Here is a 22494-nt window from a genome sequence, read left to right as displayed (position 1 = left end):
ACTCCGCTAGGAATAACCCAACCTTCAACAAACTGATCGTATTTAGTTTATCTAGAATGATAAGTGGTCTTCTCCTAATTGAATGAAATTGTGTTTGTGATCGCCGCGTATTACTAAAGGTAGAGAACAAATTTGGCGATTCGTGTTATTCGGGAAGTCCGACAAAGCGAACAAAACGAACGAATCCACATCGTTAAGTTAAATGAATATTTCAAGATCTTTTGGGTGATGTTTCAAGCCTCAAGTGTATATAAAACTTTGAAAAAAGTTAATAATGTAATAAATCGCCTTTTATGGGAATCCTTACCTGATTAGAGCAGTCAGTCGACCCAAATGAAGCTGATTTGAATGGATTCTTTATAACAGATATTCCTAGCAAATTGCTGACAGTTAATGGCGGATCCAAGTCAAGCTCAGAATTATATGAAAAATTAATATGTTTCTTTTCCACTTATTTTCTTGTGTGATTTTTTCTCTAATATGTATTTAAATGATTAAAAAATTGAGCTTTTTTATTTTACATATTTCATTATATAAAATACTGAGCATTTTTATTTTACATATTACATTATATCCCAAATGTAGACCACATGTGTGGATTTTACGCATTTTTCGTATTCCTGCAAATATTTTGGTGGACATAGATCATTTGCATAGAACATAGAAATAAGGACAGCAGTCGACATACTTTTTCAATGTATCTTTATTTGCCGCTGAATTGGTTCTCTTTCCTCCTGAAGATAATTTGTGTGCTCTGTCAAATATGAACCTGCCATACTTTGTATAACACTGGATGGCAAGAGATATAACGATTGGCCTGAAAGTAACCCAAACATTTCTATCATGTTTACTGTCTCTGTCAAGCCTAACATCTCTCTCATGTCTAGCGATGCCAGTGGTTAGTCCCTAAAATAATTAATTTGCATAGTCATACAAGAACATGTTCAGAATCACCAAATGTTTTGTCAAATCTGACTCATATGACCAGACTGATAGAACGAACCTCGTTTTAACCGTCGGATTATTCCAAATGAAGAATTTGTCATTTTCCATTCTAAAATTTACATTTAATGGCTTGATTGGTAGTTGACAACCTATGCTGTATCCAATGGGGAGGGAGGGACCTTTCAACGATCTCTCTTCAGAAATTGAATTTTCAGTTCTAAATTTCTTTTTTGAAAAATGCAATGTAATTATTTATCTAGGAATTCTATTTCAGCATTAAAATTTATATGGTTTCATTGGGAATTCGGCAATAATGCTTCTATCACTCTTCATTGGTCCCAATGCTGATTTCACAGCACTTTTAAGAAATGAGCTCGCTGATATCAATTAACGGAGAAAACGGATTCAGATATTTGTTAGATATGCTTAGCTGTGGAATATGTTTTACATATGGCTTTGCGTCTCTTTATTATTTTCAATTGCATGTCAGTATACTCTAACTGGAAAGAGAATTACTTGTTTTTCTGTATCCAGTAAAGGAGTTAATTCTAAATTTAAAGCGATTTCAAAAACACTACTACTACTACTACTAGTAGTAGTAGATGCATCAGTAGTAGCAATACTACTACTACTACTACTACTAATAATAATAATAATAATAATAATAATAATAATAATAACAATAATTGCTTTATTTATTCTACATGGATTGTGGAGCGAAAGGTTTATCTCAGACCGAGTCAGCAGGTATTAAGCTGTACAGAATTCCCATTATGTACAACAGTAAAATATGCATGAACTACATGAGATAAGTATTGTCACAGACTGGAAGCAAAACACGTCAAGTTTGCAAAGCTATCAAAGGCATCAAAAGTTGTACAAAATATCTCCAGGAATAATAACAGTAGCTTACTAACGGGAGGTTGGACGGACGGGGCGTTGTCCCATGCGCCTGAAGTCTCGGGGCGATAAAATAGCGTGCGCCAGAGGTCTTGGGGCACCAAAAACCCCTTTGAGTCATCATTGTCACCCCAGTGGCCATTTACCCTTAGAACGCCACTGAATGATATTCCATATTCAAGCGCCATTGTATGCAAAACTCTTTTAATATTTCAGTTTTGCGTTTTGGGATAACTTGATGATTATTATTAGAAAGTATTTCTACAGGAGCTTTGATTCATTTTATTTTACTCTATCTTCAAAAGGTAACCACTTTTCAAATAAAGCTTCACAGGGTGTTGAATAGATGTTCACAACTTTGCCCTAAAATGGTATTATTTATGCTACATTATATATATATATATATATATATATATATATATATATATATATATATATATATATATATATATATATATATATATATATATATATATATATATATATATATATATATATATATATATATATATATTGTTTTTAATCCAGAAGAAAAGAGAAAAGATAAGTGTTTATGTCTATGTTGTTTAAAATGACTTTAATACTGACATCATTCAAAAAGCTCATTTGATTTATTCCATGTGATTTATACACTTTTGATTCGAGTTTGATTTCATGTGTATAGCCTTATCAAGGTTCATCGAGACATGAAAAAAGCAAGTCAGATCTTTAATAGTGAACAAACGGCTTGTATATTTCATTAGTTTAAATAAACTTTTTCAAACCACGTGCGTTATTCAAGAATTTTTTAAAATAAAAAAATTCTTTTAACTTGACGCATTCTTTGTTTATAAGGATTGTTTGAATGTTCACAAGAAGGATGGTGTTCTCGTTTGAATTCCAAATTAACTTCAACCGGTTTAATTAAACAGGAACGATCTTAACTTTCGAGTCAAAAAATATTCTTGAACTAATTTACTAATGCAGAAGTGCATTGTTACGGTACATCAGCATATGATAGACGACTCGTGCCGATGAAATGGGTATGAAGTGCCTTGCCCATAGACACACCTCGAGGGCTGACTATGACTAATAAGGATTCCAATTACATCAGCGTTAAATACCATTCTTTGATTGTTGTACTGTAGGGAAAAAAAACACAAAACAAAAAAGGAAACAAACAAGACCAAGATTTATATGAAGCGTGCAATTTCTTCTCACTGTTTAGCTGTCTTGCGTGGGCCAGATCATTCTAACAGACTGTGTATGGACTTAACAGATAAGCAGGCCCGACACTAGGGCAAGGTGAACAAGATAACCGCCTTATGCTCAGCGCTTCTGGAAATCAACTCCGCAATGCAATTTGTTTGCTTGGGGCCCCGCTCATCTCTTTTGATGCCTTGGGTACCGCACGTTGCCTTTGGCCCCTCATGCTGCCTAGGGCCCCGCACATCCTACGGTCGGCCCTGCAGATAAGGACAGAGAGGATTGAAGTTATAGATTCGTGGAAACCTGTGTCATTCGTCTGAATGCATTAAATAACGACAATATGAATGGGAACTCAAAATATGAGCCAATCGTGTCAAATCAAGCACGTGAATATTTGGAACGCGCACATTGACGGGCTGTGTTTATTTCATGAGACAAAAAAGCAGTACTATACAGGCAGTAAAATGTCGGAATACAGCGTCCAGTTAACTTTAATCAACTCTATAAGCAACTTGATTAAGCTCTGGTATAAAATTTAGTTCTATAGTTAACTTGATAAAGCTCTCATCTTGTGTGGCGTGTAGCCAGATGGGACGGCGTGTGCGAGATTTGGCGAGACGTGAATGAGTGTTTAGCAGATGGGTGACTGTTGGTGAAACACGTGGCTAGTCACGTGTCATATACTGTTGTATGCTCCAAGTAATGCTTAATCGTAATTCTAATGCAATAAAAGTCTGCAAATTGGGTTGAGTCATTCTGAATTTGCCTCCGAGGCAAAAGAGGAGCATCCCAACAGATCAAGCTAGTGTTAATCTAAACCGACTCTTTATACAGAAATAGGATAGCATCCATTGTGTGTTTATAGTGGAGAGATAAGATGTTCGTGACAATTATTCATTGTTCCTGCAATAAACTGATACCTTGCGCTGGGGAAAGACACGAGTCTTGCCAATTAACTTTGAAATGATAATAATAATAATAATAATAATAATAATAATAATAATAATAATAATAATGATAATATCTTTTTGCATTATTAGCTTCCAAGAAGCTTGATGCAATCCCTATGACGATGCGTAATGATATAACATTATATCGCCTTCACATTAAGGATGACTAGCGCATAACTAAGTTCCAGTTGTTTCACTGAGTGTTGAATTATTAATAAATGTTGTCCACTCTGATGTAGCAGCGAATTGTCCACCCTTATTGTAAATGATGTCCACCACCTGATGTCACAGTGAATATTCCATCCCTAATGTAATACTGAATTGTCCACCTCTGCTGTAACAATGCAACCGCAATTTTTCAGCTCAAATGTAATCGTTACTCCTATTGCAATAATGTTATAAATCAAACGTAAACGATAGTTATGCTCCCATGTCTCAAGTTCGCCTTGTGACCGGTGTAATTTTGAGGTTTGTGTGTCCGTCTGTTCAGGATAAATCTCTGTATCGTATCCTCATTAAAACTTACTAATTACGAGTTTCATTTTTGACGACTTTGTTTGAAGGACATGGAAAACTAAATTTCAATTCGTATTATCAAACCAGCCTCATTGCCTACATTTTTCTAGGGGCTCTCCTATTTCTGCTAAACTGTAAATCATTGAATATAATAAATACCGTCTCTACTTGATGAATAATTTGTTAACCAGCACCACTATTTTTTTCCGTACCTCTACTTGCAAAATTCCTTGATGGAACAGCCGATTGAGGGAGGACGAAGACGACGACGATGATGATAACAAAATTAATAATAATAAAAAGACGAAGAATACGTGGATAGTTGTAAAGAGCCCTTTTTATTTATGTGCATTTGCGCTATACAGCATGTCATTTGTTTTAGTATAGTCATAATATCTCTCTCTCTCTCTCTCTCGTCGATGTCAGTAGCACATTGGACATTAGGGTTAAATATATACCACCCAAACCTTCATGTGCAATTGTACACTTCAGATGATGAGTTGTTAATCCTTTATGTTATAACGCCATCTGATCTAATACTGGCATTATATAAGATGTGTTTATACCATTTGTAGCTGAAGGAACCACGATAGTAATGATATGGGAACCAGTCTAAAATGGGTGAAAATGAACCAGAATATATATATATATATATATATATATATATATATATATATATATATATATATATATATATATATATATATATATATATATATATATATGTATTTAATGTTATGATGGTTCATGCGTTTAAAATGGGAGCTTAATTAGTATTGTGTGTCCTTAAGGCTTAACAGGTGATTCCTAAAAGAAGAATAATAAGAAAAAAAAACAGGTTCTCATGTTTCAATACAATCCGCAAAAGCCCACTTCTTCCATTGTTCGAATGCAGAGGTTGCCCGAAAACAACTGATTGAAATGGTGATGTCACAGTGGAAGACAGAACATCCATCATCATTATTGACTTCGGTACTGAGAACGCTGCTGTGCTGTATTATTATTATTATTATTATTAGTAGTAGTAGTAGTAGTAGTTCTTGTTGTTGTTATTGCTGTTGTAAAAAATAAACGTGGCAGCAGCGAAAACTTCAGAAATAGATGACGTAAATGACAGAAAAGCACCTTTATTCATATCTGATGATAAAAGTAGCAGCAACTGTAACAATGGCAGAAATCACAGAATTAAGCTCGGCCTTGACCGTATTAGTTGTTGTTGTTGTTGTTGCTGTGGGGTTTAACGCCATTTTTCAGCACACGATAGGCTATACATGACGGCCAGTATTAATTGTGGGGGAAGAACCCGGAAAAACCCCGGAAAGAACCACCGACCCACGAGAAGCTACTGGTAAGACTCGAACCCACGCAGACAGAGGTGAGATGGCTGTGATCCGTAACGGAGAGCGCTTTAGACCGCTCTTCCACTCCGTGCCCCCGACCGTATTAGTAGTGGTGCAGCAATATTTGTAAACGTAGTAGTTATTGGGATGGTAGCAGTGGCCGCCGCAGTGGGGTATTGTTATACTGGTAGCCATTATGGCGACATCATTATCGTCATCATCAACATCTTTTTTGCTAGTTATATGCGAGACTTTCAAAGATTAAATATAAACTTGATAAAATTACATTTATTGTAAGATGGTATTTATTATTATTATTATTATTATTATTATTATTATTATTGTTATTATTATATCCATTTAATGTACAATAATTTAACTATATTCTATCTCCCTCTCATATATATATATATATATATATATATATATATATATATATATATATATATATATATATATATATATATATATATATATATATATATATATATATAAAAATAACATGGCATTTAAAGTGTTGGTATAAAGCAATTTTAATATACCAGTAATATTGGTATATCAAACTGTGATACGCCAATGGGCCAATAATATGCACATAAAAGCATTCTTGCGACCATCTGCTGCAGGTGATTCAATGACAAATTTCCACACATTAATCATTAGTGACGTATGAAAAAAACGATAAAAAGTATTCATAATCCCTGTTTTCAAAACGAATGTAAGATGGTACACATTCCTTTCTGCTTTCTGTTTCCCCCGCCCATCTTATTCATAACGGACAAACTACGCAGATATGTGGAGTGAGAGAGAAAAGGACTTTGGGCTGGATTAAAACCTTGAAATTGAAATTACAGCAAGTAACCTACAAGAATATGGTTAGCCGTAATGGTTTGTGTGCAGATTCCTCGGGATTTATCTGCCTATTTATACTATCAACGATACAAAGCTGCAAACCATGTCGACATTATACGGTAAATGTCCCGGTTAAGTGGTACACATACTGTGGTGTATTTAATGTTTTAAGCCTCGTTTCCTTTTAATAAAAAATGGATACATCTCGTGGTATGTATGTATGTATGTATGTATGTATGTATGTATGAATGTGTGTGTGTGCGCGTGTCTAATACGTTGCGAAGGATACTCTTCATTGTAACCTGCATACTTGCATACTCACTTAGCAACGAGTCAGTTAGTCAGTTTACAATTTTACTCCCTACCTACATACTAAAAACTCTTTAACGATGTATGTGTATATATATATATATATATATATATATATATATATATATATATATATATATATATATATATATATATATATATATATATATATATATATATATATATATATATATATATATATGCGTGTGTGTGTGTGTGTGTGTGTGCGTGTAGTCAAGGCGATAGGTGCCAAATAAAGCTGTAACCGCATTCGATTCTTCTCAGTGCGGGATGATTTAAAAATTCTCTAACCTGCACGACAATATTATTTTTTTGTATCAATTTCACTTCGTATTATCATGCATCCTCCTTTCTGCGCTGTTTGCTGCTTTGCATCTATAACAGACTAACTACATGTACTGCCTGCCTTTCCTGGTTTTCTTACTGTGTGTTCGTGAAAGTACCATCGAAAGCCTTTGTACCAATTCCCATTCACAAAATATGAGACAATTGCATTTCGTCTACGCCTTTTAATGCGACTGAATATTTCCATATGAATAACTCCACTTTACTTTATGAATTATACATACCGCTCATTTTTTACTTAAAAATTCTTTGATTTAGCAGGGGATTTTTTTTAGGTCATGTGTGAAGGGAAATAAATCTAAATAACACTCTGTTGTGTAACGACACAGTTTGTTCCCCTGCACACCCTACAAACTTTTGTTACTAATAAAGATTTTTTTTTTACATTGTCAGACCTAAGGGTCTTACAGCTTCAGTTTCACTATCTGACGTTAAAAGGTATATGACTGACGTTAAATGGTCTTTGATGGACGTTAAAAGGTCTTTGATTCGTTCAGAATAGAATCAGATGTTTAAGTTCATCGTGCAAAATATAATGATATTTGGACTCAAACCAGCCACTGTTAAATTGACAAAACTTTACGTAATTATGAAACATTATTAATAAAATTGTTGTTTTTAAACTGTGGATATCGCGCTAATTTGATTTGAACTTGGATGATAAGGAATTTAAGTTATTTGAAAAAAACATGTGATAAAAAAATAAATGTTAGCTTCTTCTAATTTACAACAAGGTTAAGCAACCTTAGACACACGAGGTTTCCTTTTTAATTATCCATTTGACACAATTTCATCATATATATATATATATATATATATATATATATATATATATATATATATATATATATATATATATATATATATGACGAAGTTGTGTCAAATGGATAATTAAAAATTCTCCAAAAATTTAATAGTATTTAGATATTCTAACTCTGAGAATTTATTTGAAGTGGTCGTGTATCAAAATAGTATCCTACATTCAAATGGCTGAACTTGTAGGAACGAGGAACTCGGGTTCAAGTGAGCTGCTTTATTCGACATCGGTTGCCGAGCATTTACTGTAGCATATTCGAAACTATTTGGTCTTACAAGTGTTTTATGGAGCCTGCATGAACAATTTCGATCCGTTACCAACAAATTCTCTTATTTGAAAGGTTTCTAACGGGCAAAAATTTTCCTCGTAATTATCATAGAGGTCAAATTTTATCGATCCTGAGCTTGAATCAAGAGAATCTTCTCTGGTCATATAAATCCCATCTAACGATTTCATGGAAGGGTCGCTGGAGAAATAATTGAAAGGGCTCAGTGTAAAAGAGAGACTCTTTCCGGCCGTTGCTACATTAGGAACGTCCTCGCTGGTAGGTAGATGATAATCTCCTATGGTTATCCAAGCAACCAGATCCTAAACGGAAAGAAAGTATTTTAATAAATATAGTTATACTATAAATAGCATATGATACTTTACGGATCAGTTGTAAGGGGCCTACTTCTTAACACACGTTTGTTAACATATTCAATGGAAATTAAGATCAGAAAGTTCCGTTCTATTTGTTTTCTATAGCCCTATAATGTCTGACAGCAAAATTTACAAAACTTTATTATTTTAACATTTTTCGACATTTTCAGAGCAAATGCAACGACTAAATGTTTGATTTTCCTACGTTGAATGTCTGGTTACAAAATGGTAAAACGGGTTTGAAAGTAGACTAATAAAAAGACTGGACAGAGCTCGAGTTCTCTGATGTTTTCTTTCTCTAATATTTTGGAAAGTCGTTGTTTCATTGCTAAGGAGGATTTCTGCTTATAAAATTTATAGGAATGCCAACCAATAGGTGATATACTAGCAGATCACAAGGTAATACAAATAAAATAAAGCATTTTAACCAGTCCTTACAGGCATTTTTTGTGGAAAACTCCATTTCTGTCATGAAAAATTAAATTACAATAAAATATTTCTGGCAAGAATATCATATATAGAGTCAAATAAAATAGTCCGTGGAAAAGCGTGACTAATTAATGGAAACCGGCAATCAGGCGTTTGCTCTTTAATGAAATAGAAGACAAAATGCTTAATTTTGAAAATTTAGGATCCTCTTATAATAATAATAACTTATGAAAAACTCCTTTCTCAGCTCTAACAACCAGGTTCATGTCATGTACATTCTAAGGTAGCTTTGATCTTACAAAACGAATTGTTAGGTTAACATCGTATAACAGAATATTTGAAAGAATATATGAACAAGGGTTCCTAGGCTTTTTCAGGTTTAGCTTACCACATTTTTGTTGCGAACTATAAAGTGAATTGCCCTTATGCCAGCATACATAGTTATAGGGTGGGTTCTGAATAGATTTTAAACTCTGACCATAATTTGGTAGAAAACATTGACATACGATGAAAGCGTATTCAGCATTAAAGTGTTTGTGATCTCCATTGATGACATGTATTCACACAAATACTAAACACCGTGGCGCAAAGACAGGCCGAGGAACCAATGCTGACTAAACGCGTTGATTCACCTTGTTATTCCAAATACTTTAGGGGTGGACTATGAATAGTTTCTGAGCTATAAACAATTTTCTAGTTATAATCGCACCCCGAGATGGGAATAGAGGGTAGGAAGAGACTCAGAAACGGCCTTTTAAACGACGTGGTTTTTACATTACAAAAATCTAGAGTGGGATCTCAATAGTGTCAAAGTTATGACACAGGGCCTGGACTCCAGAGAGTCAAGACAAACATATCGATATAACAATGGTGTCAAAGTTATAACTCAGGGCCTGGACTCCAGAGAGTCAAGACAAACATATCTATATGACAATGGTGTCAAAGTTATGACTCAGGGCCTGGACTCCAGAGAGTAAAGACAAACATATTGATATGACAATGGGTGTCAAAGTTATGACTCAGGGTCTCGACTCCAGACAGTAAAGACAAACATATCGATATGACAATGGGCTGCGTTGGTTGTAAAAATTTTAACTGTCTTCATAGGCGATAATCCAAACAGTAGATTATACTACTTAGTAAATATTTATTCTGCTCCATCGAAGTCTGTAAATTTAAAGTGTTATTCTTTACCAAACAACCCCACCCCCTCTCCACCCCCGTAGATGGGAAATTCATTTTAATGACAAGCAAAGTAGTATTCCCCATCACTATACATTATAGATAAGCAAGTTTCAATTTAAACAGATCATTTTAGAATCTGCGCTTGCACAAGAACGTTTACATTTAGCTAACGGCACGAACGGGGATGGCATCAACGTTGCTAAAGAGACTAGGCAAAATGAATACTAGTCATGACATAATAAAGCACACACAATAAAAAAATCACGCACAATAAGTGCACCAAATTGAGAACATTTGTCGTAACGGATAGTTTATGAATTATTAGGTAATATCAGGTATACTTTAATGAAAATTAAACTGAACAAAAAAATGTTTTATTAGTAACATCGCCAGCGAAAAAACTGTTATCTAGCTATTTCTAAAGAAGATAAGTGATTTAAAAGAATTGCTTACCTTGTCAACAATATCCTCGTCATCTGCAAGAAAGCCTTCAAAATCCACTACTGGTTCTGTGGCGTCAAATATGGTATTCATAGAGCTGCTTGTCTGCTCGTCATCTTTATGTTTGGTTATCGCCAATTGATACCTGGCCCATGAAATGGATCTTTCGAACCCACTGTTTTCTGGCAGCAATTGATTTGCCCAGCTATTACTTGAAATTCTGTAACCACGTGGCTGTCCAAAGACGTTTCTGTGTCTTTCATTGAAGATAACATGCTGTTTTGGTGTATCAAATGAAAATTTAAAAGCAGCCTCGCGTTCTGTGCGTTTTAAATGGCTACTGTATTTGAATTTGGAATGTGGTTTGTTAATTGACCACTGTAAGGAGGCATTTTGCAAAGACACCTCGTAAACTGCATACCTGTTTTCTGTTCCCATAATGTCAATATCAGCTTTGAAATGGAACAAATGCAGATGAAGATGTCCCGCGGCATTTTCAGAAATATTCATGGTGTAAAGCGCTTCTTGTTCCGCCGGAAATGATGTTAGCACATAACCTGACTGGTGTATTCGCGTTTCAATGACACCATTTTCGTAGAAAACATAATCCAAGATATAGTCATAATTGCTTATCGCAAATATGGTTCTAAAGACCAATGAAGTCGTCTGTAGCCCTCCGTAGAGCATGCCAGCATGACCTGGACTGTTACAGTAATGTCGTCTAAGAGGCAATCCTGTATTTAACTCAAAAATACAAATTGAATTTGGATAATCGGCCCCTTCCAGGAAGTCTCCGGATGAAATCTGAACATCCAGGAAGGAGGCGTGACTAGGACAATCGACTCCGGGAACAAGGCTGCCCATTCTTATTCCCAAACCTTCAGAACTATCCGCTAACCCGGCCGTTGCGAACACTGGGTTGTGTCCCGTATATATCACAGCAATTTCTTGCAAGGAAAGTTCATAAACAATTCTCTCTCCTTTGAATCTAATGTCAAACAACCTCGGACCGTTGGACAAGTTTACTTTCCATCGAAAGTGCCAATTTTCCGATTGAAGGAATTCTCCTTTTATTATATATCTATGCCCATTCGGTTCGAATTGCAAAGGGGGCCTCTTTCTCGGTTTTTTAGACTTTGGTTTCGGTTTGTTCCAGAGAGATCTACCTAAGGAGCTGGACCTTTGACCAGATTCTGGAAACCTTTGATGAACTGAAGTAATTTTACCTCCACGGAGAAGAGATATAAACTCCTGAAAAGTACCATACAACTGCCCTTGATACCAAACAGTCTCAATAAACCAATCGGATGAATTCAGAGAGTTCATATTCATAAGGAGAAACATGTTAATTGGATGTAAGGTATAATACTCTATGTCGTAGTATAAAGACAGCCACATTTTTCTTTCTCCTGTGTAAGCTAAAGATAGCGGAGTCTTATGAATCGTCACACACTTCTTCTTTCCGTTTTCAATACAATTGAACATCGCAGCTCCGAAGTTTTCCATCAAAATTTCATCCAGTTCTTTGTAATCAAAGAGACGCTTGTACAAGGACCATAATTCAGGGTAACTGACCTGCCTTACTTTGTAGGGTATCGCCTTGTGTTGGGTTGTCTTTGTTGGGTTTGATAAAGGCCCAATGATTAAATGTTGGACAATCGGCGGTTGCTTTAGAGGGTAAAAAACGGTCACTATTGCTTCACGCTCTGGCATCGGAGCAGTTCCGGATACGTAATCTAAAACATCTTGTTTTCTGGAATCAGCAAGTTCTACAGAATATATGGAATTTTGGGGAAAATGCGACAATGACTCAGGATGAGATAACTGGAAAGATTTGTTTTCCACAAGATAGTGTAGAATGCTTTGAATTTCATCCTTCTTGATTTGTCCAAAAATGTCATGTTCATCGTCAGTGTCGTCTGCTTTGGATTGAAGTCGATCTTCGAGGCATACTTTCGGCGTAATGGACATGCATTTATGCCAAGACAAACGAGTAAATAAAATCACGAGGCAAATTAGTAAAACCAATAGCACAGCGTTCAGAGCTATGGAAGCTAGGAAACATTTTCTGGTGACAGGTGTCCTTCGTGTATTCCACTTCGACGTCGACATCTTAAATGCATGATAAAATATATTAAAAATATGAACAGATACAACAAATTATTACATGTGCAATGTGGAACAAATAAGGATAAAATTATTAACCACTTAGCAAATCATTTAAAAGCATTCAATATTAGCAGGCGTCGATCGATTAAGAGAGAGAGAGATAGAGAAAGTATTGTCATACAGGCATGGAATGAATTCAAATATTATCTAATTTATATAATAATATTCTTTCTTCATAAAATATTTTAAACCATATGCATCCACCTGTTTGAGGAGGAAAAACAATTTGCGCAATGTCTCATATTGCGTAAGAATATTATCAGACAGGCTAAAAAATATGTTAAGTTTGTACCCCAAAGTGATCAGAATCCAGGTCCACATGTTATGCGGTAAATATGTGATGCAATTCCGATTCAAAGTGAAATTTGTTTACATATTCTGTAGTCTACTGTTCTAAGTACTGCAAATACCCAGTCGCAAATACATTACTATAAATATGAGAGTTTCTGCATCAAGCAAACCTTTCAAATGAATATTGCAACAATTTCATATTTAGTTGTGAAAGTGACATGTTAGGTTACGTAAACATGGATCGTCTATTGCACACTAACGGGTACTGCATCAAACAATACGACATCACTCACATAGGACATTGTGTTGAAAAATAATTTTGTCTGTGTAAAATGTTCTGTTTTTATTCAAAAGGACGCTTGTTCTTTGACCTATAGTTTGCAAGAAAAGTGTATTCTACTTTTAAACTTTAATACTTGTTCAACTTTGTTGTGGAATATTTTTATGGTGCAACGTCTGTCAAAATGAACATAATTATTATTTCTTCTATCTAAATAATTTCCACTGAAATAAAAAGTATGTGATAAAAAGAGTCTCAAATGGGCATTGATTTAATATTGAATCAAAAGCTGGACATAATTCAACGAGTTTCATAAATTCAATAATAAATCATTACCCATTTGAGATCTTCTATAACAATCATATTTATTTACAAGTTCCATATGTTTATTCTCGTCTGACTACTCGTTAGAGATGTTGCATATTCCGCTTAGTTCCAATCGGGAATACTGTCATTTTCTTATATCCGCTGTTGAACTACGTGGTCATCGTTCTCTAAAATATACTGTTGAACTTACGCACACGAGTATGAGGCAGATTCATTCATTCATCGTTCAACTGCATTATAGATACACAACTCATTCTCGAAATTGCCCTCTGTCTTCGCTAAATCCAATTCCAATCTCGCTTCATCATGTTACAGTGGATAATACCTTTAGAAAATCTCAAAACGTGAGTAAGGTAAAATTCTGTAAAGTGTAACTTATTATTGGCATTACCAGAACCTTAAGATAAGACAAATATCTGTAAGCCACAGTCTGCTAAATAAACTGACCTAATTTCTTCGATCGGGAAACAATATGGCTCTAAAGTCAATAACTGATGCATCAATTATGAGATGGCGACTTTCGCTTTGTTTAATTACATTTTCGGCCTGTTGTCCATTTCTTGGAGAAAATAAATTCACTTCCGAAAAGGTATGTGTAATATTTTACTATTTCCTACGCCAATGCCAATTTCTTCGTCAATCAGAGAATATCCTACTGGCACAAATAATCGGTACCTTTACCCCCACCACACCCTACTCCTGCAGCCAAACTACTCTTAATTCCGTTCTCAAAACAAATTATTTATTCAACTATGGCAACTTTCGGATAGGTGCACTGTTAAACATTCCTTTAAGATTGTTAAAACTGTTTCCTGACATGAACTCCAAGAAACTTTCCTTGGATGCACTTTTCTGGTTAAGTCCGCCAATGGATTGGAATTTTTTTTTCGAACCAATTACCCCAAGGAACGATATAATCTGTTTCTTGGTTTCAGGTCTAGAATTATTAGAAAACGATATACTATAATCGTGGGTCTTGCTGTGAGGTTAGCATTGAGGAGTTTGTCGAATAAATTGATTAAACCAGTAATATGCTCTTCCCAGGCATGCGTGTATATAAGAATATCGTCAACGAAGCTATCTACATTTTCCAAGAATTTAAAAACTTTGCGCTTACGACTAACTCACGACATACCGTCTTTGACCAAACCAAAGGGCATGATTGCAAAAGTGGTATGGACCCTTAGGGGATGGCACATGGCAAATATCTTCTAGTGAGACCCAGTCTTAAAATATAATCGTGTCCTGCCAATTTGGTAAACAAGCCCTCCATATCTGGCATCTGTTCTACATTAAACACGGTGATCTTGATCAATTGACGAAAGCCTATTGTCACGTGTTTAGGCTCGAATAAACAGTAACAGAGAAAGAGTGAAAACAACAAGCTTTTTAAAATTTAACAAAAAATTAATTTTCCTGGAAAAATTCTGTAAAAATGAAAAAAAGAACTTACGGTTTCAAGAATCAAATCCAAAAATAATCTAAGAATAATCCACGATTTAAATTCCAAAAGTCCTAGTAATAAATGTTCTAATACTTTCAAGTTCGAATCCTGATAGAAAATCCAAGATTCCTTGTAGCAATACAAATAATGGCACTCCAGTGTTGGAAATCCAAATTAAATTTGTAAGCAATGTCTTTTGAAATTTCTATGTGAGCACTCCTCAAAATATTTCCAGAGAAAAAAGAATTAATCCTTTGAAATCCAACTGATCTGAAGAACATTAGAACTATAAATCTAGCTACAACAGAATAACTTGACATCAGTATAAAAAGCCCAAAACTGAGAAATCTCTCTCTGTCTCTCTCTGTCTCTCTCTCTGTCTCTCTCTCTCTGTCTCTCTCTCTCTGCACATCTCTATTAAAACTAACAAATGCGTTGTTATGGAATAAACAGAATTGCGAAATCAAAGGAGGTCACGTGATCGCATTTATGTCACGTACACCAAAAATGACTCTGACGAAAACCAATCATTTTCTCTAAGAAATAAATTTTTAAAAATGTTGTTTACATCTTAAACCCAAAGTCCCATCATGACCTTGACAACAACCAATCATTTTAAAATAAAAATAGAGCTTTGTTTACTAATTTTTAATCAAGGTCAGCATCCAGGCCAACACCTGTTGTTTATGAAAAGAATGATTCAGGTCAAACAATTTTCTGGAAAAATATCATCTCCGATGAATAAATTTACATTACAATAGCATGTAAGAAAAATAAAAAATACAAAATTTAAAACTGACAAACAAACAACTAAATTAAAATAAATATATACTAAATCAGATATACGTAACACCTTCCCCCATAAAAAATAAAGATTTATATGATAATACTTTCTTTTTACCATAGATTAATACACGAGTTTTAAGAAAAAACATAAGAAGTACTCTTATGAATTACAAACAATGTATATGAAATAATTTATTTCTATTCACGGGAAAGTGCATCTGCTATTAAATTATCTTTTCCCACGATGTGCCTGATGTCAAGATTATATTCCTGTAACAAGATACTCTACCTTAGTAGTCTTTGATTTTTATTTTTCATCTTACCAATGAAAGTAAGGGGGTTGTGGTCACTAAATACAACAATCGATGAAGGAGCTGAACTAAGGTAAACTTCAAAATGTTGTAATGCCATTCTAAAAGCCAAACATTGCTTCTCGATTGTTGAATAATTCCTTTGGTGCTTATTTAATTTCTTGGAAAAATAGCACACTGGATGATCAATACCACTTTCATCTTCTTGAATCAAAACTGCGCTAACCCCAACATCGCTTGCATCAATAGACAGTTTAAAAGATTGGCTGAAATTTGGAACTGTAAGAACTGGTGCGCTTTTAAGTATGGCTTTCAACTTGTCAAAAGCCTCCTGACATTTTTCAGTCCAAAGGACATTGTTTTTCTTACTCAATAAATTTGTCAGGGATTTAGCAATGTTAGAAAAACTGGAACAAACGTTTCGATAATATCCGGCCATACCTAAAAATCGCATCAGTTGCTTTTTATTAGTAGGCACGGGAAATTCAGAGATAGCCTCGACCTTAGCATCTATAGGTTTAACTTGTCCATGTCCAACTGTGTGTCCTAGGAGAGTTACACTAGCAAGGCAGAACTCACTTTTAGAAAAATTAATTGTCAAACATGCGTCAGTGAGTCTGTCAAAGAATTTCTGAATTGTTACTAAATGTTATATCCAGGTGTCGTTGTTGATGATGACATCATCGATGTAAGCATCACAATTGTCTAGACCAGAGGTAATCATATTCATGAGACGTTGAAATGTACTCGGCGACCCTTTCATCCCAAATGGCATTACTTTATATTGGTAAAGTCCATCTGGAGTCACGAATACCGAAATTTCCCTTGCTCTTTCCGTTAATGGAATCTGCCAAAATCTTTTCAGAAGGTCAAATTTGGTGACATATTTGGTATTCCCGATCTTATCAATACAGTCATCGATTCTTGGTAATCTGTTTTTGTCACACTATTCACCTTCCTATAATCAGTACACATACGGAAAGTTCTATCTGGTTTTGGAACAAGTATGCATGGTGAACTACAGTCACTTTTACTGGGCTCTATAACATCATTCTCCAACAAATATTTAATTTCCTTTTTCAAGTATTCCTGTTTGAGAAGGTTCATCCTGTACGGGTGTTGAATGACAGATCTGGATATTACAATTTCACCGTCATGGAAAATTGTGTTTGTCGTTGTAGGAACATATGGAAATAAGTGCTCATATTCAAATAATAACTGTTTATGTTCATTTCTTTCTTGCACTTGCCACTGTGAACGTTTCTGGTCTAGATCTTTCATAATTTCTGAATTCCGAAGATTTGTCAATCCAGTGTCAGTAGAATCCGATGATATTCCTTCACTTAAATCTTGCCTGAGTGGGACAGGTACAACTAAATTAATTGCATGTTTAACCTGGCTATTTCTTTCAATATGCTCTTTTAGCATGTTAATGTGACAGAGTTGTTTTTGTTTACGCCTCCCAAGAGTATTTATGATGTAATTTAAATCATTTATCTTCCTGTCAACTGTGTAGGGACCATAATACTTGGCCTGAAGAGGATTTTGTGGTATTGGCAAGAGAGCTAGGACTATATCACCAGGCTGAAATCTCCTTTCCTTCGAGTTTTTATCATATCTTGACTTCATTTTGGATTGAATAGATTTGGACTGAGCAGATTTGGATTGAGCAGACCTCACAAGCCTTTGACAACTTGTATTTAAAATTAGAAACATAATCAAGAAGATTAATTTCAGAATCTTCATTAGAAAGAAGTTTCTCTTTCAATAACTTAAATGGTCCACGCACAGTGTGTCCAAAAACCAGTTCAAAGGGACTGAAACCTAAAGATTCTTGAACTGATTCCCTAACAGCAAACAATAGTAAATGAATGCCTACATCCCACTCTTTACCCGTATCAAAACAATATGATCGAATCATATTTTCAAATGCGTTCAATAATATACTACGTTCAACAACATACTATGTTCAATAATATACTACGTTCAATAACATGATAGATTTAATAACATATGTATTACTGTTTTGTGGCAAACATCGCACTGTTGGCAGTATCATTATATACCGTATTCACGCAGGGCTAATACATTCAGCCAACACCCCATCAGTTGTATTTTTTCTGATCAAGTAACCTGCCCTTCCGGGTTCTTGCGCGACCGTAAATACACTCGGTCGTACACCCTGATACGTCTTTGCTCATACATTAGTTCATCGCGCGGGATAACGATCACAGCTTCGGGAACTTTCAATTTACAAACCGCCTGTTTCCGGTCCGTGGCTGCGAAATAGCTTAGGCTGCTTGTAAAATGAGAAACCGAAAGTGCGGAAATTCTAGAGCATTTGGCATTTCCAATCATTATGTCAAGTGTTGGATCCTCCATGCGCAGCACTTTAACCGTTTCGATCAGTCGCGAAGGAGTCTCGATTTATATTATCGCGAAGAGAAAGCGATCAATCGTTTGATCGAACAGCATAGACTGGAATTTCCAACCAAGCATTTGGTCATTCGCTATATCACGACGGCAATACACCCAGTGTCACTTAAGACTGTAACCTCCTGGCCATAGGCGGTACACTAGCTGTCGGTACCCCATCTTCGCTAGCCAATGTTCTGATATGATAACCTTATATACACCTTGGAGGATCGAAGAGATATTTTAGTGCTTTGTCGAAGCGACATGTATTGGATTTCATGAGTTGCCTCCCATAGCATGAAATGTTAGCTAACCAATAGCGTGTAACACCGGTGCATTGTACATCGGCCGGAAATGGTGGAGGCAATTGACTTAAAAGGGATACTTTGTAAGTTTAACCATGAAAGTATGAAAATGTACCAGAGGGAAGCCATTATAGGTGTATTTAAGTGAAACGTATTTGTACAAACACTGACCGGCAGTGGAAAGTTGCTTATTTAACAGTCCATTCAAGTTGTGTTCTCCCTTTGTCAAGATCATGTAGGAACACAAGCCGATAAATCAGCTCCTCATCCGTAATGATGTTGATTTTCGGTTGAGTTGCTGAAAACACCTATTCATTAAAAGATTCACAAATCTGCAGACAATCTTGGCTGCACACATCGGTGTATGTTTTATATACTTACCGGTATTTCTCGTGGCTGTGGAGCTACCATCGGCTGTAGGGTTCTCTTGGTGACATGTACATTATATTTCCATAGCAAATCCACGTGGAACAGCACAGCCATCTGTCCTGTGGCCATTTTGAATTTCGCGCTAGATATGGCTTTTACCAATTACCCGTATGTGTCCAAAGTGTACTCAGGTTTGTTCCCGAAAAAAATCTCATGCAGAAAAATTGCACTTTTAAATCAACAGGTGACATCATACCCACATATCATCCATCAGTATCAACATATAATATGGGAGGGGGATTTATCGGACTAGTATGAACAGTGTTCAAATTCGAACAACTTAGTTTTTATTGGATGTAGTAGCTTGCCGCCGCATCTAATAAAATTCACAGATCCGAAGCACAGAAATGTCTGCTCAGTACGTCTAGGTGTAGATACGGTTATCGTATTAGAACCTTGGCTAGCGATGATGTTGGCACCATCGCCTCGTGAAAAAGACAAGCGCCGATCAACTGAATAAGATCACGACCTATCTGCGCAAGTGCCGCTGGCTCGCATACAGTACCCGGATTATTAATTTTCGAATTATCACGCAGAAATCATTATGCTTGTCGCCTCTGACCACCACCTGCTTTCAATAGCAACCGCTATTCTTTGGACAAACCCACTACTTACTACTATTCTTACGATTGACACCTTTTCCAGATTAAACACTTTCACATTAGCACCAGTTTTTTCAGGTTCTCGGGACCTCTAGTCTTTAGACTGATCACATGATTTATTGCCACTCGATATCAGACAGACAGACGGACGGACAGACAGACAGAGACAGAGAGACAGACTAAGTTTGAGAGAGAGAGAGAGAGATCTAAAAATTGAAAAGATGTGACAAAGTTGGCCAAAAAAATCAGTAAATTGACTGCAATTTGACTATATTCCATGTGTACTGCACATTAGTGTGTGTTCCAAAGAAACAACAAAGATCGAATGGAATCTGTGTACTGGTTCAACAATTTTGTTGCTAACTTAAGACCTTGATACTGATATTGATACATCGAAAATGCTTAAGACCTTGATACTGATATTGATACATCGATAATGAACTGGAATTGCGATAGCATTAAGATATATTTAATCTAGATAACCACACATTGCTATTTAAAAGAAGAAGAAAAAAAAAAACAACTTAGGAAAGCAGAGAACAATAAAGCAGCTTGCCTCTCTCTTGTGTGATCCGGAGGATGAATTCTCTGCAGGGCCCTCCATGAATTCTATTGTCTCCTCTTTCTTGTCTGCCATTTTCTTCTGACGATTTGAAACAGTGACCACAGGAAAAATATCTAAAATAGTTCAATGCTATGTTACTCATCAGATCTCCAGAGAATACGTTGAACATGAACTATTTTAATTTAATTGCTGCATCTGAATTCTTACCATAAAATTTACAACAAATATATTCAAACGAATGTCTCAAAGATCTGTATCAAATGATAAAGAAATAATCACTCTTAAGTTAAATGGATATTTACTTAGGCGTGAACGAAGCAAATACAATTGTATCTGGAGGAAGTATTCCATCGACACAGTTACAGAAAGACTCTCTCTCTCTCACACACACATACATACATACATACATACATAACATACATACATACATACATACATACATACATACACAAACACACACACATACACACACCAAAATCTGTAGTAGTGAATAAAATTATTATTTTACTTACTTGGTCAATCTCTTCCTCTAAACAGCTATGGAAAAAAAAAAAAAACGGTCACATAGTCACTTATCCAAATGTTTCCCTTATTATTCGAATGCTAGATCCTATCTATCGATGACGCACCAAAGCCGCAGCTGCTATTTCCTACTTCCTGACAATTATAGTCCTTGATCATGATAGCTTGAAAAGAGTTATCCTTTTATTTTACATTGTGATATTTTTGTTTAATTTAGAACACGTTCGGTGCCCAGACAGTAATACACAGATTGATTCCATATTATTGACTTTTGATGGTCTATTATAGTTATCAGTGCGTCAAATCTAGCCACGTGACGTGTTCTGGAAATGTTTTAGTTGGCAGAAATTATTTTAAACACATCGTAACAGCATAGTTATATAAATAGTCATATTGACCTAGAATACCATATTTTGATAGCACGTTTTAACAGAGTTTTCTCACGAGAGCGGATAAAACAAAATATTACTCTCTATATCGTGCAATGAAAACATTCCTACTGATCCATAGCCTCGATGTTTTATGGTTAATTGGGTCAGACTAGCAGTGGAATACAATATCCCATTCTTATAATTGCAAACGTTTAATTGTATTCGGAAAACAAACAAGCTTGTACGACACACGTAACGGGTATATTAGTTTAACTGATTTGTATTTCCTGTCTAAATCCAAAACCTAACCGTCATCCAGAACCGACATGCTGACGACTTTCTGGCGACTGTATGAAACGCTAGCAGTAAAAGTCTCTGATACGCCCATGGGCGACCCAGACCAGGTCAAACTGGCGATTTTGTAATCGCCCGAGGGTGTCTACTTTGATTCCTTACATTCCGATAATGAGAATGCGAGGATGCCGACATTCTTTATCGTTATGCAGTGATGCGCTGAGTTGATTCGAATTTGTTCGTTTGACAAATACTCGCTGAGAAATTTAAAGAACATGCTAGAACTACTAAAATAAACACAAATGCAAATCAACTTTTACTATAGCTCCGCTAGCTGACCTTTAAAACAAAGTAGGTGAAATTCTCTTGGTCAGCAGCTATGCAACGCAGACTCTGACCAGCGTATATCCCTGCTTGTTAGTCGACCATTCTGTTAGTTGAACGCTATCATAGGCGAGTTAAGTCTATGTGCATCAGGTATTTGTCTATTCACAACTGACGTT

The 22494-nt window shown here is 35.5% G+C and overlaps 1 protein-coding gene across 2 annotated transcripts; it reads right to left on the bottom strand.

Moving 5' to 3' along the window:
* Window positions 1-8384: 8384 nt before the first annotated feature.
* Window positions 8385-21612, bottom strand: LOC149801028 (putative amine oxidase [copper-containing]). 2 transcript variants are annotated; one of them, XM_089955060.1, is made up of 4 exons: window positions 21317-21612; window positions 20796-20917; window positions 10893-12992; window positions 8385-8771 (listed from the first exon to the last, which is right to left on the bottom strand). In XM_089955060.1, exons 2-4 carry the CDS (start codon window positions 20874-20876, stop codon window positions 8466-8468), a joined length of 2487 nt encoding a protein of 828 aa, XP_089811186.1. In that variant the 5' UTR covers window positions 20877-20917; window positions 21317-21612; the 3' UTR covers window positions 8385-8465. The 2 variants fall into 2 exon arrangements, with proteins under 2 accessions (XP_089811186.1, XP_089811185.1); XM_089955059.1 differs by lacking the exon at window positions 21317-21612 and adding an exon at window positions 21107-21271.
* Window positions 21613-22494: the final 882 nt, after the last annotated feature.

Source organism: Sinohyriopsis cumingii, chromosome 4 (genome assembly GCF_028554795.1).
Source record: "Sinohyriopsis cumingii isolate HCF-2022 chromosome 4, ASM2855479v2, whole genome shotgun sequence".
NCBI classification, from domain to species: domain Eukaryota; kingdom Metazoa; phylum Mollusca; class Bivalvia; order Unionida; family Unionidae; genus Sinohyriopsis; species Sinohyriopsis cumingii.
This window is presented reverse-complemented; position numbering and strand designations above follow the sequence as displayed.